At 40.6% G+C, this 19,590-nt stretch overlaps 1 protein-coding gene across 4 annotated transcripts in view; it reads left to right on the top strand.

Annotated features, from left to right (window-relative positions):
• Nucleotides 1-19,590, top strand: part of SMARCC1 (SWI/SNF related BAF chromatin remodeling complex subunit C1) — a 183,713-nt gene that overhangs the window by 87,365 nt on the left and 76,758 nt on the right. For all 4 annotated transcript variants that reach the window (XR_013344985.1, XR_013344986.1, XM_077808520.1 and 1 more), the window contains exons 19-21: nt 714-773; nt 14,554-14,812; nt 15,695-15,856. Coding sequence is in view for 2 of the 4 variants with exons in the window: in XM_077808520.1 (XP_077664646.1) it covers nt 714-773; nt 14,554-14,812; nt 15,695-15,856 (481 nt within the window). In the remaining 2 variants the exon portion in view is untranslated. The remainder of the gene's footprint in view (nt 1-713; nt 774-14,553; nt 14,813-15,694; nt 15,857-19,590) is intronic.

Genomic DNA, 19,590 nt, shown 5'->3' with positions numbered 1-19,590 from the left:
ATTTGGGGAAAGGATAAGTTATTGGCACGAATTCAGTGTCTTACACAGAACAACATAACCCCATTAACCTTCCCTCCTTATGAGGGAAGCTTTGACATCTGTGATGGGGTGTTTCTATCAGCTGAAACTGGTAGTAGGATCCTCTCCAAGAGTTCTGTAGTTCGAAGAAAACTTTTAAGTAATTCCCAAATCAGTTTGGTGTAGCTACAGTAAACTCAGGAGTGATGCTATGCTAAATACTCATACTGAGGGCAGCAGTTACAGGGAGGGAATGTATATTTTTCAAAGAGCTTGCATTTCCTTATCTCTTATCCTTGGAGATTCTTTTTTCACTCCAGGTATTTTTCTCTCTTTTTGAGGATCGTTTTCCTAGTAAGAATCTACGACTTCAGTCTCTCAAACTGCACATTACTGTATCCACCATATACCTCATACAATCCAACCTATCTACCATGCAAGTGTTGCCTTAATTAAACATACTTTCCTATCCTCCTGTGTCTCTTGAAATTCTGTGTGTAATTCTTGCAGACTGGACAACTGCCTAAGGTAGGCAGCCATATGATCAACTACAGCAGAATTGCTGGAAATAGTGACTAATAGGCTATGGTAGTAGATTAAACCACTACAGCTGCTGCTTTTACAAGAAGTTCTTTTGCTCAAAGTAGTGCTCCTGCAAAGATAAGTAATCTATCTTGCCTTTTCTTCCTTTATAGAGTAAGGGAGCCAGTGCTGGAAGAGAATGGACAGAGCAAGAGACACTGCTGCTACTAGAGGTAAGAGCTGATGAAGGAGAATGTTGGATACCGTAGGTAATCCAGAGAAAGGAGGCTTTTGTATGTAATATCTAAGGTTAAGAGAGGATTTTGTCATGGGTATTTTTAGTAAAAGTCATGGACAGGTCGCAGGCAATAAACAAAAATTCACGGAAGCCTGCAACCTATCCCTGATTTTTATGAAAAATACCTGGTAGGGACTAACAGTCTGAGCCCTGCCATCGAGAGCTGACCACCGGCCGCCAGGGCTGAAGTCAACAAAGTCACGGAGATCCGTTAAAGTCACAGAATGCATGAACTCTGTACAAAATTATATCCTTAGTAATACGAGATGTAATTTGGTGGTTCTTCCAGTGATTGTCCATGTGCGTGCACCACTTGAGGTGCACATCTGGTCTCGATCTCCGATTATTACTAGCAATGTCTGTTTAGACCACACCTGCACTGTTGTTGGATCTATTGATCGTGTATTAATTACATTGATTACTTAAAAATTCCCAGTTGACACTCTGAGATTTGGTAGGTTCTTGTCCCAAGATCAGGTCCAGTGGTATTAAAATTACTGGTCAGTTGGGAACCCTGATGTGCACGGTTGCAATACTCTCTGTATTCCCTCTCTGTAGGGAAAACGCTCTGTATCTAAGACAGTTAGAAAAGTTACAAACACCTCAACCCCGCAAGGTAGATAAAGGTAATACAGAATGTGCATCTGAGCATCCATATGCTCTCACCAGTCCTTGCAAAAGAACCTGAAGTATTAGTCATTATCTTCCTCATCACTATCACCAGTGGTCGGAATCCTGGCACCTCCCAAGAGTTACGTCTCCCAGTGCACACAGGCTGGGATACAACTTTTATAATGTGTTATGCTGACACATTGTGCCTACTCCCTTTTTCCTTATTTGCATTTCCTCACCCTACTAATGTCGGGTTACCTTCTCCCATAGGTTATTAGGCCTTTTACCTCAAGCTTATTGGCATATATGTTAATTAGTTACCATGGCACTCTTGTGATCAGACATCTGTGATAATCCTAACTTAAAATATCCAAGCTGGTATAAACTAGCATGTTGTGATTACCTGTCAGCAGTTTAGTCATTACAGCATTCTGTTTTATGATACCTTATGATCTAGGGTTCTTCCTGGTTAGCTGCTTATGCTAAGGTTTTTGGGCCTTATGGATTGTTTAACAATGTTATTGTCTTATGTGCCTTGTAGGCTCATTACATTATTGGTTTAGTTTATACTCATGCCTTATCTAGCAAATACCTGTATACAAAACCGCCCTGACTCCCTCGTGTCCCATACTAAGGGTATAAACAGCAGAGCCAGACCAACTGCCACTCCAGTTCCTCTTTGCTTCCCTAGGCTTGAGATGGAGTGCTAGAGTATCTGCATCTCTCAAATCTTTTCTAAGAATTTTGTGAGTAGTTTTTAATAGTTATTAGTGCTAGTGTTTTTTGCCGTCTGGCAATTTGTTGTATTAGTCATAATTATCTGGGTTTTTTTGAGAGTTTGGTTCTTTGCATCTCCCCTGTTTTCTCCCCTTTACTTTATCAAAAACTTTCTTATTTAGGGATGAGGTCTCATACAAAATTCCCTGGTTTAAAGTACCCCACCTCTTGTGAGAGAGCCTTTCCTTAGAATGACTGACACTCTGGGTCTGTTTGGTCTGGAGGAATCGCATACACCAGCAGAGTGTGGAATGTACAAGTCATTTTCTAGGATAGTTGGACAAAAAGGTCCAGGGAAGGCATGTTTAGAAGTGGATCTCTTTGAACTTATTCCATGAGGTTCCATCATATTAGGCCCATTCCACCAGAACTCTGGAGGCTTGAACTCTACCTTTTTTAAAAAAAAAAAAAAAAAAAGAAAGAAAAGAAAGTCCCCATTATTGACACTTGACAAGCTGCCACCTGGGGTTCCATACATAGCTTGCTAAACACTGTGCTGTGGCAGAGGCATCCAGAGTGGATGCTTCTTTCAGTAGAACAATCCGTCACTCTCTATTTGGGTAAGACTCTAAGCTCCCATCTCCTTATTCAGGTCACTGTTTAGGACTCATTTCAAATAGAGTCAGCATAGGAACAGTCATTTGAAGTATCTTACCTGTACAGTTACTAGTGTTTTTTGAAATGTCTAGTCCATATGTGTATTCGACAACCTGCCCTCCTTTCTCTCCGTTTAGGAGTCCTATTACATGCCAGGGCTCTGCGATAGAGGGAGAATTGGAGTGGTATTTAGTTCAGCTTCACTCTTTGTGCTCTTGGCATGAAGGTGTTTGGGGTGCATGCATGGACCAGACATTGCTAGCAAAAATGTCTGATCCTGGCACATGAGCACATGTGCACCTTGAGTTGAATACACAACTGGATAATACATCTTGAAGAATTCCAGTTACTGTACAGGTAAGTAATTTCTCTTTGTTGATAAGAACATAAGAATGGCCATATTGAGTCAGACCTAAAGGTCCATCTAGCCCAGTATCCTGTTTTCCGACAGTAGCCAATGCTAGGTACCCTAGAGGGAATGAACAGAATAAGTAATCATCAAGTGATCCATCCCTGTTGCCCATGCCCAGCTTCTGGCAAACAGAGGCTAGGGACATCATCCCTGCCCATTCTGGAACTGTCCTCCATGAATTTATCTGTTTTTTTCTTTTTTTTAATCCTGTTATAGTCTTCGCCATCACAACATCCTCTGGCAAAGTGTGCCACAGTTTGTGCATTCTGTGAAGAAATACTTCCTTTTATTTGTTTTAAACCTGCTGACTATTAATTTTATTGAGTGACCCCTAGTTCTTGTGTTATATGAGAGAGTAAATAACTCTCATTTACTTTCTCCACGTGGTCATGATTTTACAGACCTCCATCATATCCCCATTTAGTTGACTCTTTTCCAAGGTGAAAAGTCCCTGTCTTATTAATCTCTCCTCATATGGAAGCTGTTCTATACCCCTAATCATTTTTTTGCCCTTCTCTGTCCTTTGTCTAGCTGTAATATGGTCTTTTTTGAGATGGGGCAACCAGAACTGCACACAGTATTCAAAGCATGGGTGTACCATAGATTTATATAGAGGCAATATATTTTCTGTCTTCTTATCTGTCCCTTTCTTAATGATTCCCAACATGCTGTTTGCTTTTTTGACTGCCGCTGCACATTGAGTGGATGTTTTCAGAGAACTATCCACAATGACTCCAAGATCTTTCTTGAGTGATAACAGCTAATTTAGACCCCCTCATTGTATATGTATAGTTGGGATTATGTTTTCCAGGGTGCATTACTTTGTATTTATCAACATTGAATTTCATCTGCCATTTTGTTGCCCACTCACCCAATTTTATGAGATCCCTCTGTAGCTCTTAGCAATCTGCTTTGGACTTAATTATCTTGAGTAGTCTTGTATCGTCTGCAAATTTTGCCGCCTCACTAATTACCCCTTTTTCCAGATCATTTATGTATATGTTAAATAGGACTGGTCCCACTATAGATCCGATGGGGGGCACCACTATTTACCTCTCTCCATTCTGAAAACTGACCATTTATTCCTACCGTTTGTTTCCTATCTTTTAAACAGTTAATAGTTACCGATCAATGAGAGGACCTTCCCTCTTATCCCATGACAGGTTACTTTGCGTAAGAGCCTTTGGTGAGGGATCTTAGAATCATAGAAGATTAGGGTTGGAAGAGACCTCAGGAGGTCATCTAGTCCAACCACCTGCTCAAAGCAGGACCAACCCCAACTAAAACATCCCAGCCAATGCTATGTTAAGCCGGGCCTTAAAAACCTCTAAGGATGGAGATTCCACCACCTCCCTAGGTAACCCAGTCCAGTGCTTCACCACCCTCCTTGTGAAACAGTTTTTTCTAATACCCAACCTATGCCTCCCCTGCTGGCACTTGAGACCATTGCTCCTTGTTCTGTCATCTGCCACCACCGAGAACAGCCTAGCTCCATCTTGTCAAAGGCATTCTGAAAATCACTTTCTGAAAGTACACTATATTCACTGGATCCCACTTGTCCACATGCTTGTTAACTGCCTCAAATAATTGAGTTTAAAATTGGGTGTAGCTTTTTAAAAAGAGTCACTTATGTGAAATGGCATAAGACAGTTGAGAGATCCCATGCAATTTAGAACTATGGATGGTGGTGCTGCCGTTTGTGAATTCATAAGAATATTTTTATATAAAATTTGCTTTAACTTCCAGTAATATGTGATTCCTGTATCTGCAGCCCCAGAATCCTATTATGTGCTTGAGTGTATCTTACAATGCAGTGAGGTCTTGAGGCAAACAGATAGTTGAAAACGTGGTTTTACACTATGAAAGAAATGCCCTTGGAGTGTTGTGTATATATTTGCAAGTAAGGTGAATGCTGTGAAATTCTGATAATGTTCACAGCTCCCCAGCTATGCCACAAGGTGTTAGAGGAAACTGCTAACATTCCTTTTTGAAGCGTATCTGTTCCTGGAATATGGATGATTCTGTTACATATTGACTAACTTTTCACCTTCATCACTATTAATAGGGAAGTTAAGAGGAAGCCACCTAGTCATGTAATTATATAAGAAAACCATAGTGCAGTTAACGTGTATTGAGACTCTAGACCAGCATTCCTCAAATGCGGTCACTGTGGCTACATGCGGCCACCAGGGGCTTTTCTTGTGGCCACAGCCTCCTGGATGTTGACTTGTGGGGGAAGGGGATAAAGTAGTGGCCCCTCCCCCTCCCTGTTGCTCCTGGATGCACCGTCTTGGTGTTGGTTGCTGGGGCCACCAGCCCAGGGGTTGGGCTCTGGAGACACCTGGAGGATCAGGTAGCTGGTGAGTTCCCCACCTTCTCAGGGGCAGTAGGGCTCAAGCTTTGGGTTTCAATCCTGGGGTGGCAGGGCAGCAGGCTCTGGCTGTGGGGCTTTGGGTTCCAGCCCCAGGCTTTGCCTGCGCATGGCTCCAGGCTCCAACCCCAGGCCCTGGCCATGGGGCTTCAGGCTTCAGTCCCCTGCCCTACCCCCATCTTCCCTGGCCCCGCCCCCTCTTCTTCCACCCACCCCCACCCCCCAATCCAAGGCTTAATTTATCCCCAGGCTTGCCAGGGCTGAGTAAGTCTACTGTGAAAAGTGATACTTGTATGTTTATTAATATCACTTTTCACAGCAGACTTACTAGCTAGCAATAAATACATGACAGTGATTTGGATGTGTACATGTCCATCTTTATTTGTTTTTCCTAAAGTTAATTAAGTATTTTAGGAAAAAGTGTGAGAGCAGCTGCCAGCGAGAGTTGGTGGCTGCACTCTGAGGGCACCAAAAAATTTGTCCTGAGAAGCCCTGCTCTAGACCACAGAACTGTACTTTAATGTGTTCTGTTAGACTTCTGGAAAAAGCTTAAGGAAATGACTGCAGGAAGGCAGGGTTAAGTTGACTCTTTATGAATAAAGTCAAAAATATGTTCTGTTTTGCAAACTCTATCAGGTCTGTGTCCCAAAGCTGACTGGAACTGGAGCTGTTGACTCACATGTTAACACTTGGATCATCTGTTATGCTTTCCATTGTGATAGCGCTAATGAGCCCCAGTCACGTAGCCACAGTCTCACTGTGCTAGGTGCTATGTAAAAATATAATAAACAAGAGGGTCCCAGGTTTTCTTCTGTGCCTCAGGGCAGGATTTTTCTTATTTACTAGTGGTTTGTCCAGTCTAGGTTTAAGTCTTCAGTAATAGAGCTCCCACTGTTTCCCCTAGGAATCTTTTCCACTGCCTACAGAGAAGGTTCTCCTTTCCTTAATACCATTCCATTATTCCTTGTTGTAGGCTTGTGTACTACAATTATGTAATTTAGGGGCCTCGTTTAAAAAAAAAAAAAACAAAAAAAAAACAACCTACCACTACACTTCTTAAAACTGACTTGCATGAAGAACCAACAGTGCTTGGCAATAGAGGAAGATGGACACGTCAGCTGTACTATTTGTTAATGCAACACAAGAGCAACTAAGTGATTGCCATTTGGGGGGGGAAATGGAAAGTGAGCAAAACAGAGAAAGTCTTTATAGGGAACAGAGAAGAACAAGAAGTACAATGGTCTTGGCATAGAGGAGCTTTCAGTTTTGAAACTATTTCTGTGGTGTTATCATCCTTGTGTGTGTCTCTAGTGCAGGGGTGGCCAACCTGAGCCTGAGAAGGAACCAGAATTTACCAGTGTACATTGTCAAAGAGCCACAGTGATACGTCAGCAGCCCCCCTCATCAGCGTCCTCCCGTTCCCAGTGCCTCCCACCCACCAGCAGCCCTGCTGATCAGCGCCTCCCCCTCCCTCCCCACGCCTCCCGATCAGCTGTTTTGTGGCGTGCAGGAGGCTCTGAGAGGAAGGGGGAGGAGCGAGGGCACAGCAGGCTCAGGGAGGGGCGGGAAGGGGTGGAGTGGAGGTAGGGCCTGTGGCAGGGCCAGGGGTTGAGCAGTGAGCACCCCCCGGCACATGGGAAAGTTGGCGCCTGTAGCTCCAGCCCCGGAGTTGGTGCCTAGACAAGGAGCCGCAGATTGACTTCTGAAGAGCCGCAGGTGGCTCCGGAGCCACTGGTTGACCACCCCAGTCTAGTGTAATGGTGCTCAACCTATTTATTTATTCCCATCTTACGATAGTTAATCAGTACAATAATCCAAGACTACCATTTTCTGAACTTGCCTTACTAGTACTACTAGCCAAATATAGAAGTTTTGTATTTTCCAGAATTTTACTACTCTGCCATGCAAACAGAGTATTATTAGGTGATTTGTCTGGGTTTTTTAGCCATGTCACCACTTGTCAGAAACTCCACTACCAAGTTCTGAGATCATAAGGAAAACCACGGACTCTTAATTTCACCAGCACTTCATACTCTGACTCTTAATTTAATATCCACCACACCTATATGAATAAGCAAAATTTACTAAGACAGTCTTCATAGAACTGGAAGTGTATTCAGCATCTCATGTTACGTGTAGCTCATGTTACAGATAAACATGGCCTGTGCCTCAGGTAATTATTTATATAGTACAATATAATAAACTGGGTTTACAGAGCAAGAATAGCTAAGTAGCAGTTGATACTGGGCATATACTGTATAAACATAAGACTCTAATACCTCATCATAAATAATAGAAATATTTCCTTATCAACATTGACATATAAAATTTATGCTATAGTTAATTTGTTTAATTATAATTCAGCACAGTTATTACTTTGGATTAAACATGCTGGTGGAGTAACTTTCAACCAACATTCTATTGACAATTTGCTTAGTGTTAGTTAATAACTTCACAAGTACGGAATGTTATAGCTCCACTGGAATGGAAGAGAAATAATAGAATGACTTGTGAGCAAAAACAAAATCTGGATTACAAATCCAACATTGCAACACCTCACTGCAGTAAATAAAGTTGTTTGCTTGGTTAAAACTGATTGGAAAGGATAGTGACCCAGCCGTGATCCGCTGATTTATAGTAAAAAGGTGCAATACTCTTATGGTGTCCAAAAATGGCAAGAAAATATCCCAGTGGAATCATCCAAATAAACATCACTCCCAAATTCAGCAAATGCTTATGAAACAAGGAATGAGTCCTGAGCCCATGCTATTTGTTCAGTCTTTTTGGTTTTTAGCCTATAAATAAAACATTAAAGAGAGGATATCATTTCAAGCTTAAGTGATCCTGCTACAACAAGCCAACTCCATCCAATTAAATCCTCAGGGTAGCTTTGGGCAAATATGTTCAGTAAAGTTCCAAAGAAGTAGTCTTATCCAAGATAATTATTGCCCTACTATCTATAGACTGAATGACTGGAGGGAGAAAAATCTGCTTCTCTTCTAGCATCCTCATTTGCCATTTTTTCACTTGTACCTCAGTGTAGCACTGTATGCCTTACATTGCTGCAGGAGCATTTTCAGCAGTTCATAATAAGGGCAAGTGTTGTGGGAAGTTAAACATTAGTTTAGCAGAAAAATAATAAGAAAAGGAGTACTTGTGGCACCTTAGAGACTAACAAATGTATTTGAGCATAAGCTTTCATGAGCTACAGCTCACTTCATCGGATGTATTCAGTCCGGTGAAGTGAGCTGTCGCTCACGAAAGCTTATGCTCAAATAAATCTGTTAGTCTCTAAGGTGCCACTAGTACTCCTTTTCTTTTTGCGGATACAAACTAGCACGGCTGCTCCTCTGAAACCTTTTAGAAAGATAATAAGCAATGAAGTAGAAATTACTGAATCGTATTATGCAAAAATACAGCCAGTCTAGCTTTCTAATGTGATAAAGAGGGGGGGGTATGGCCAGCAGTAATTAGATGAAATTAGGGAAAGAAATCTATAGCCTGAATATATGGCAATTCTGCTTGATGCTGAGATCTTCTAAACTGTGGAAATGTTTTCCAAAGAAAGTAATAGAAGTCCCATTGCTTGAGACATTTAAAATTGGACAGGACAAAGCACAGGAGAACAATACCATAAAGAACAACCCTGCATTGGTGCCTGTAGTATGGACCAGATGACCAAACAGAATCTCTGATTTCCTGGATGTATTTTTCCTTTCCATGGTATCTTTAAAAAGAACCTTAGCTTTCGGTACTGATTGCCTAGTTTATGGTCTTGGACATTTCCATAATTCATATTGCCCTTCCCCTTCTGGCTTCTTAAGTTATAGTGACAGAGAACATTTGCTCTCCTCTGAAGTATTAAATAGGAATTTTGTTTGTGTGGCATTTGCCCACCTAATCCTGCTTCCTACACTTTGGGTGGAGGGTTCAGCAGTGGACTGAGGTCATTCTGGAGGTCTCTTTACTACACTGAACTACACTAGTTTTAAACTGCAAGAGAAACTGTTTCAAAAGTTTCAACAAGGCAAAACTAAACCGCTTATAAATAATCATACAAAGCAAGACCTAAGGCCACCTGGTGTGGGTGTATTTCTTCAAGTTGGTCAATGCACAACGAATATATAACATTTCAATTTTCAGCTCAGCTATCCATCTGGCTAGTCTCTTTTCACATCTTCCAAAGTGCTCCTCATCTTGTATTTTCCCTTGCTGACTCTCAGCATTCTTGACATCCCAAAGTGTCTTGTGACAGAAGATGACCATGGCTTTGATGAAAACAATTACAGCTGAGGCTGTTGCAGCTGCAAAAACACTTCCGTCCAGGCTTATGAGGGCAGGACTCCAGTCTGGAAAGCAATTCATTCTAGACTTCTTGAATTTAAAAACATATATGTATAGTGCTAGTAAAATGTGCTATATTTATAGTCCTGGAGACTGATGTCCTCTTTACTCACAGGACAAGTTACAGCATATTCACCACTTGTACAAGCTTCCCTCCCCTTAGTCCTAAATTGGAGTAACTGTCTCAGAGGGTGAAAGTGATAGTTCAGTCTCTGGTCCATTTAGTCCTTGACACCTCTGTTAACACTTCCAGTATCTCTTTACTTTTTGCACTTGGGTGTCTTGAAGCTCTCACAAGAGAATATTCTATTTAAATATTTGACGCACCCATCCCCATGCTATCGAAGTACCTTGTGGAAATCGGTAAGTCAAGTAGTCTATTTAAAGCTGATCTACCTTTTGGGTCTCTCCTTTTCCCTACATGTGCGGAAATGTTGTGTAAATCTTGTATCCGGGGGGAATGTAAACCAGAAGATCTGTCATGAAGGTGAGGAAATTTCTGGTAGTTTGAATGTCTTGTGGAAGGCAGTTTAAAAGCCGCTAGGCTGCTGATTTCTCCTGCTCTAGACTTTCAACTTTGTAATGGGTACATCCAGTCTTTTGAGTAATGCAGCTGTTATGGGAAGTCATGGATGTAGAGAGAGTGGTCACTGCTGAGGTAGTCTGAGCCCAGTTTGAGGGCTCTAACAAGAACCTTAAATAAGAACTTGTGATAAGTTCTTGAGTGCAATATCCACAGGATCAGGTGAAGGGCTCACATCTACCTGTTTGGAAAACAGGTTACTGCATTTAGAACTAGTTGAAGCTTTTTCAAGGCACTAGTTGTTTCCAGGTACAGTATATTTCAGTAGTCCATCGTGAAGGTTACAAAAGGATTGGAATACTGTGCCTAAATTAATGACAGGTTTCAGAGTAGCAGCCGTGTTAGTCTGTATTCGCAAAAAGGAAAGGAGTACTTGTGGCACCTTAGAGACTAACCAATTTATTTATTTAGTTGGTTAGTCTCTAAGGTGCCACAAGTACTTCTTTTCTTTGTGCCTAAATTGATACCCATTTGGGTAAATTGTTGACTTGTGGCCTGTTATAGATGGAAGAAGATGGTCTGGTCCTGGGACTGGTTTTGTTCAACATCTTTATCAGTGATCTGTATGATGGGAATTGCACCCTCAGCAAATTCACAGATGACACTAAGCTGTGGGGAGAGGTAGATACGTTGGAGGGTAGGGATAGGGTCCAGAGTGACCTAGACAAATTGGAGGATTGGGCCAAAAGAAATCTGATGAGGTTCAACAAGGACAAGTGCAGAGTCCTGCACTTGGGAAAGAAGAATCCCATGCACCGTTACAGGCTGGGAACTGACTGGCTAAGCAGCAGAAAAGGACCTGGGGATTACAGTAGACGAGAAGCTGGATATGAGTCAGCAGTTTGCTCTCGTTGCCAAGAAAGCCAATGGCATATTGGGCTGTATTAGTAGGAGCATTGCTAGCAGATTGAGGGAAGTGATTATTCACCTCTGTTTGGCACTGGTGAGACCACACCTGGAGTATTGTGCCAGTTTTGGTCCCCCCACTACAGAAGATGTGGACAAATTGGAGAGTCCAGTGGAGGGCAACAAAAATGATCAGGGGGCTGGGGCACATGACTTACAAGGAGAGGCTGAGGGAACTGGGGTTATTTAGTCTGCAGAAGAGAAGAGTGAGGCAGGATTTGATAGCAGCCTTTAACTACCTGAAGGGGGGTTCCAAAGAGGATGGAGCTTTGCTGTTCTCAGTGGTGGAAGATGACAGAACAAGAAGCAATGGTCTCAGGTTGCAGTGAGGGAGGTCTAGGTTGGATATTAGGAAACATTATTTCACTAGGAGGGTGGTGAAGCACTGGAATGGGTTACCTAGGGAGGTAGTGGAATCTCCATCCTTAGAGGTTTTTAAGGCCAAGCTTGACAAAGCCTTGGCTGGGATGATTTATTTGGTGTTGGTCCTGCTTTGAGCAGGGGATTGGACTAGATGACCTCCTGAGGTCTCTTCCAACCCTAATATCCTATGATTCTATGGTAGATACCACTATTTGTGAATCTAGTAGCAGTGAAAGAAAGAATTAGGAGGATCCATAGGCTGCAAACTATTTTGATGAATGAAAGACAGATCCCTCATTTCAGATTGGTGACAAATTTGATTGGATCTTCAGAATACTTCTGTCTTCCACTAGCATTGTTTCCATCATGTCTACGTTTATCTTCTCCCGGTGATTTTCATTCAGATGCTGACCCACTATTTAGGGACTGGGACATTCTGGGAGGAGAATAGGTAGAGCTGGGTGACATCTGTATGCGGTTGATAAGTGAGGCTGTACTTTCTCACGGCCTTCCTTAGTGATTTTAAATATGCATTCAATGTAATGGAATAGAGGACAGTCTTGTAGTACTCCACAGTTAAGGGTTCTACATATGAAAGTGAGGGATCAGTGAGATCACTCAGAGGAAGGATCTGTACAAACTCATAACATTAGTGCTCACCACTGCAAAGTTAAGGTGGTCCAGCAGCATCTCATAATCAGCTGTGTTGAAAGCTGATGAGAGATGACACAGGAATCTTAGTATGGATTTTGTTTTTGTGCATGTGGTGGCCAGGAGGAAATTTTCCATCCGAGCAGCAAGTACTGTTTTTATACCATATCCTGGGGTTGAACCTTTGGTCTGACCCAGTGTGGCCATTCTTATGGGTTAAACACCGAATTGGAAAGAGTGTTGGATATTGGCAAAGGCAAGTGTAGTTGGGAGAGGACTGTTCCCCGGCTTCTCTAAATTTGGTGACAGTGATCAACATCTTAGGTACTGATCAGATCACAGAATGTTTTAAGGTAGATAGCTGACTTTTCTGTAAAGGAAGGCAATTTCATTTTGCCCGAGGAACTTTTTGCCTTTTTGGCTATTCCCAACTGGCGGGAATCCGAATCGCATGTCATCATTTGAATTTCCTCCACTTCTTCAAGGACTTGCTGTTGTATAACTGGACCAAGATCTGGGAAAGTTGGTTTGTCAGTGGTCCAATGTCTAGTCCCCATCACTTGGGATTCCGATAAATCACTTCAGATGCAGGAGATCTTGTCCACAAAGTAGTCTTATTTAATGTGGTTCAAATACCTCTGCTTTTATGAAAGGTTAGTTAAGGGATGTAATAATCTCTCTGCACTACAGTCTAATACTTCCCTCCTGACCACGGGATTTTCCTTACCATTTATAGTCTAATAGATGGTGCTCTGTAAATATAGCAAAAAGAAAAGGAGTACTTGTGGCACCTTGGAGACTAAGGTGCCACAAGTACTCCTTTTCTTTTTGCGAATATAGACTAACACGGCTGTTACTCTGAAACCTGTAAATATAGCCACATTGACAGTCTGTTGCTTCTGCTACACCAAGATCCTCACCTTACAACTCATGGATTCTGTCTAGTTGCCAGTGATCAAGAATGCTTCTGTAGTCTTATTTCTAGGCTGTTGAGAAAAATTAGACTTCTCTGTATCGCTCATTTCATGGTTGTATCACTGGTATCCTTCTCTATGCTGCCAAAATTATTTGCATTTACAGTGGTTTGTTACTCTGAAAACTTACAAGGATGCTATCAATTTAAAAATCAAACTCCTGTTTGAAAACTTTTACCTACCTTTTTTAGTAGATTGGAACTAAGATTATGGGGCAAAAAAACATTTCCTCATATTTTCATGTTTTGCTTTGTGCAGCTGACAGCACTTTGTGTACAGTCAATTGTTTACATTGTAGTAGCACCAATTAGTAGTAGCCAGGCCCCATTGTGCTGGCACTGCACACACATGAAATAAGATAGACCCTACCCCAAACGGCTTATAATTTTAGTATATGATGAGAGAGAACATGAGGAGAAACCTCATGGAGGGAAAAGGGAACCATGAAACGAATATGTTTGGTGTAAGCGACACTCTCTATTCCCCGATATAGTCGATCAGTTTCCCCTGTTGTGTTAGTCTTTCACACAGCAACAAGGAAAGGGAAACACTTTTAAAGTTAAGAAAATAAGACTTGTCAAAACAAAAATTGGTAGGAGTACATGAAACTATTTAATTTTGTTTTCATTAACAAGGTTTCAAGTTTATGATGTCCCTTTAATGTGAGATAGGATTCTTCTTCAGAAATATTAACAATAACTTCCATTTCTTTCACTCCCCTTCGCTGTAGTCTGTTGTAAATGTTGGTATGTAAATAGTCTCATAATAGGTTATGTTGACTCACAAATTAAACAATTGTTTTTTAAAGTCTTCCAAGTTTTTGGGGTGGTAATTAGCAAACAGAGAATCATACTTGTGTGTTTGGAGCACAGAATAAATGATGAGTATTATACTGTTTACCGGTTCTCATAGCCCACAAATTCAACTTAGTGTTTAAGTGAGAGGCCTTCCACTGTCTAAACAAGTGTTTATGAAAAATCAATGTTTATATACTCCCTTTCACATAGTTCCCCTTTCTTTATTCACTGTTCTGTTTGTCACCAGACTGAATGGCGGTGAGAACAAAAAAACTTGTGTATACGTAGCATTATTTGCAAAACAATTCTTACTCTTCCTCTGTTGCAGGCTCTGGAGATGTACAAAGATGACTGGAATAAAGTCTCTGAGCATGTTGGGAGTCGCACCCAGGATGAATGCATTCTCCACTTTCTGAGACTTCCCATAGAGGACCCTTATCTGGAGAACTCTGATGCATCCTTAGGCCCATTGGCTTACCAACCTGTACCTTTCAGCCAGTCTGGAAACCCAGTGATGAGCACTGTTGCTTTTTTGGCATCTGTGGTGGATCCTCGGGTGGCATCAGCTGCAGCTAAAGCTGCTTTAGGTATGGGGTCACCATGGCTCTCTTTCCTTATGATTTTGTCTAACATGGTGTAACTTTGTGCTTGGTTGCTGGCTTCCTCTTGAGCTTTAGAAAGATCAGCTGCTATCTTTGGTGTTCCTTCAGAATGCAGCTAACATAAGTTGAAAACAGAAGCAAATATCTATAAAATTACTCAGGGAGGAGTTACCAGTATGGTTATTGTCTGTTTTGCATTTTACCAATGTTAGACTAGATGACGTATTGAGGTCCTCTCCAGTCCTACACTTCTATGACTCTGAACTATTAATTGGTTTGTAAAGCACTGTATAAGTGCCCATTATTACTTTTTATCATCATTTTGTTTAAGTGTACATTACATTAACAAATACTGCTACAGTGTTTAAATCTCTTATTTGGAATCTTGAACAAAAAATATGTCAATATTGGTTCTATTAATTTCAACTTGTTGCTTTCCTGGTTGTTACGCAATCGTGATTGGATAGAATAGTTCCTGCGTGCTCAGTAACCGGTTATCTTATTTTCTGTAGATAGAATAAATGTGCTAGTTTGTATTTGTATAGTTTGGAAGAAATGTTAGAATCACAGAATCATAGAATATCAGGGTTGGAAGGGACCTCAGGAGGTCATCTAGTCCAAACCCCTGCTCAAAGCAGGACCAATTCCCAATTAACTGTACCTTAACTGTTAACTCTTAACTACTGCTAACTACCACATTTAAGGGAGTAAATGAGCTTCCTTATGTTATAAGTGAGGCAGAACTTCAGAACATATTGAAAATTCACTTTGTCATTGTATTTATTTATATGTGGGTCTGTGAAAACTGATTATTTTTGACATGTGACGTGCAGACACCATAATATTTTCTCTTTAATTCTTTAACAGAGGAATTTTCTCGGGTCCGAGAGGAGGTACCACTGGAACTAGTTGAAGCCCATGTCAAGAAAGTGCAGGAGGCAGCAAGAACCTCTGGGAAGGTGGATCCAACATATGGACTAGAGAGCAGCTGCATTGCTGGAACAGGTCCAGATGAGCCAGAGAAGCTTGGTAGGTCATAAGTCTTGAATGCAGAAATTTTTGCAAATCAGGTTTATCTTTAGTACTTTTTATCAGAGAGAAACAAGCATATATATTTTCTATATAGAATATAGTAAAAACCTGAATCTTTTGGTCTTTAGTATACTATCTCTCTCTTCTTTGGCCCCACCCTCACTTCTTCTGTCCCTTTTAGGTCAGAAAGAGACCTAGACAATTATAGAACAAATTGTCAGCAATAAGTCTTGCATATAGCTTATCATAAATCAGTTTTGTGTTAACAATTCCAGAAATGTTGAAGCTAAAGGTAGGACACATTTGTCTTTAGCAAAATTAGAAGTTAGTGTTTAATAGCATTTAGGGTCTTTTGAATATAAACCTTTTTATAATATACAGCTTTCCTGCAGGGAACTTGAACTACATTGTAAATGTTGCCCATTTATTTCTATTGCTAACATTTCAATATAGAAAGTTTTCAGTTTTTCCTGATGGAAAAATCTTAAACATTTATATAAAAGTGTAAGTAACAGGTAGTTGACATGACTCTTTGGTAGTTGTTGTTAGGTGTGTGTTAGACCGAACAATACTCTTATTGACACAGTAACTGATATACACAATTGTAAAAAATAAAAGGAGACCGGATAAGTGTATAAAGTAATGGATGGTTTACAAAAGATAGATTGGGAGCTTCTGTTCTCCCATTCTCATAACACAAGAACAAGAGGACTCTGAGTGAAATTAAAAGATGGGAAATCGAGAACCAATAAAGAAATTCCTTTTCACACAACACATAGTGAGACTGTAACTCATTGCCACAGGAAGTTGTTGAGTCCAAGAGCTTAGCAAGGTTCAGAAGGGATTATATAGGTAATTAGACTATCCAGAGTTGTCATAATAAATTATAACCATTTAGGAAGGAATATTAAATTGCACGTTTCAGGGCTTAAGCCAATGTCTATCAGTAGTTGGGATGAAACCTAGTCTGGGGGGCAGATTATCCCACATCTGCCTACTGCAGAGTTCTCGCACCTACCTCTGAAGCCTTTGATACTGGACAAGATGGGCTTTGGTTCAGATCCAGAATGGCACTTCTTATGTTCCTATTTAGAAAACTCAAAGTGAAAACCCCATCACTTGGGAGAGATAAAAGCTGACTAAGCAAAACAATTAAACATTCCAGAGGGAACAATTCTGCATTAACCCCACTGGTAGTAAGGTTGGTTCAGACCAGATGAGACATAATGCCTTCCATCTCTATGGAAGTTAGGATAAAACCAACTGGATTGTATGGTTTTATCAAAATGTAAGTACAGAATACTCCTGCTGGAAAAAAAAAAAAAAAAGAATAATTACATGATGTTTTTTCTTCATCTCCACTCTGTTTTCATGACTTCCTGCCTGATTGTGTTCTGGGTACGGTGTTGGACAACAGTAATGATGAGAAAACATTGTTTCATTAGACCTGAACTGCACATGGACAATGTGTATTGGCTAGTGGTGCTTTCGTGTTGCATAGTTTGGGCCATTCTTAGTTTTTTGAAAACTCTAATGTAGTTGTAACTGTCACAGTCGAGCTGAGTTTGTAATGTGCGGCGAATGCTCTTGCTTATTGAGTTACTTCAGTAGATACTCTGGCATATAAGGCTAATATTTTAGGCTATGATTATTCATGCAACACAAATTGTCGTCTATAGCCCAAATGTGTAGAAGCTATGGGGCTGTTTCAACGTCCTAGAATACATGGAAAATCCCTGTTTGAATCCCCTTTCCACTAAAAACTAACTTCTATTTAAATCCCATTCTTAAATAGAGAATGTAAATTGTATAACTTAGTTTTTGATTTAGTTCCTTAAGCCCTGCAGCATAGCTGCTCTTATTTCTTCCATTTGCTTTACTGCAGTGTGCCCACAGGGACTCTGCTATATACCTACTAAAATGCAAAAAGATTTTCATCTTTAAACACTCAGTAAAGATCTGGCAGCACTGTTAATGTTTGTCAGTAAATTTTTAATATCTCAAAATCTCTGTTCAGCATTGGTTGGCTAGTGTCTTGTTCATCCTACCACAAATAATTTGTGAGTGAATTTAGGGTTTGTGCTAATGAAGCATGTCTTGTACCAGATAAAGCATAGTGTAATCTGGGTAGTGTGCAAGCTTTGTCTCAAGCTCTGCCAGAACACCTCAGGCCTTACCTGCCATATCCCCCGTTACTCCAGACCTGAGAAGAGAGTACAGAATTGTGTGGTAGTTTTTTGAGGTGGGTTCATAGGAACTGGGAGCACAATAACACACTCAATACCTACCTCTCTAAGTCTCATTCCATAGCTGAAGTAGGTATATGTGTACCATGTATGTTGCTTATTTTTAAAAAATATGTAGATTTAAATTGGACAGTGTTTAGTTTAAGCTAAAAATACTGCAGAATACCCCCTAAATTTCACATTAGACTTGTCAGACTTTTTTTTTTTTAAATAATAATCAAACTGAAATTAGCAAGCTATTCCATAGTGCTCTGTCACCTCTTGTCAGTTCCACATGGTGGAGCAGGGCAGAGCTGACTTGGAGGAGCATAGAACTCTGAAATGACGTGACAAATACATGCTGAAAAATAAACATCATGGCATCTGGAATATCTCCTTCTCCCTCTCTGTGTCGCATTGTTTTGTCATGTGGAATTGACAGGAGGAGTTATAGCCCTCTAAATCCATTAAAGGGGGAATAGTTTTATTTTTCTTATCTGAGTCTCAGGTAAAACAAATCTAGGTATTTTCTAGCTTGGATCGAGGTTAAATTAGTGGTTATATTAAAATAATCACTGGACTTAAACCTATTTTATCTGGAGTGTTACAATTTGCTAGTAAGTCTTGCCCAGCAGGATATGAGACTACAGGAATGGACTTCTCTGGGGCCTGAGCCATGCAATTCCTTAGTCGTACATCATTAGTATGTGACGCTGGCCTGTCAGTTGCCCTTTTTTCAAAAGGATACCCACTAGTTGCAAATACAGGTTTTGTGGCCTTTGCCATTTAATAAGGGGATGTGGAAAACAGACAACCATAATATGATTCTTGTAGACTGGGTTCTATAACTAATACTGGCCTGTTATAGTTAATGCGATTTGTATTGGGCTGTGATTAATGGAATAAATTAGGACAACAGCAGACGGTTCTCCCTGGGGGAGCTTCACAACAAGAGTTAACTGGGTCACTCGACAATCTGCATGGCCTTCCACCTCAAAACAGCTTTGCAATGGAGGACACAGAGGAAGAATCTACCAAGGTTGCACTTGCAGTGGTGTTTTTAATAAGCTAAAGTACATCTGCATGGCATACGCCTACTGAAAAAGCTAGCTGTCCTTGCATGACTAGAACTGAAGTATTACACCTAAATATGGCACACTTGAAAACTAAATTATCTATTTAGGAATACACTGTAATTTAGGTTCATTAATTGATGTAGTCTAATTATAGCTCCACTAGTCTTTTGAAAATTGTGTTTTTCATATTGATATATTTCAGTGTCATGTGGGAAATGTGATTGGAATAGACTGTGAGAGCTGCTGTTAGTCTAGAATTCTGACCTGTAATAATCTTTGTGGTTTGCTGTATTCAAAGCTGACAACCAGATTCCTTTACATCGATATGTAGAGCCATTGTAGACAATTATAGAGTTTACATGGATCAGATTAAATGGTTAACATGATAGATGCCGTGAGTCAAGGACATCCAGAATTCCTCTTCCGAATG

This window comes from Eretmochelys imbricata, chromosome 2, assembly GCF_965152235.1.
Source record: "Eretmochelys imbricata isolate rEreImb1 chromosome 2, rEreImb1.hap1, whole genome shotgun sequence".
In the NCBI taxonomy this organism is placed as follows: Eukaryota; Metazoa; Chordata; order Testudines; family Cheloniidae; genus Eretmochelys; species Eretmochelys imbricata.
The sequence above is the reverse complement of the archived record's forward strand: the minus strand, read 5'-3'. Positions and strand labels throughout refer to the sequence as shown.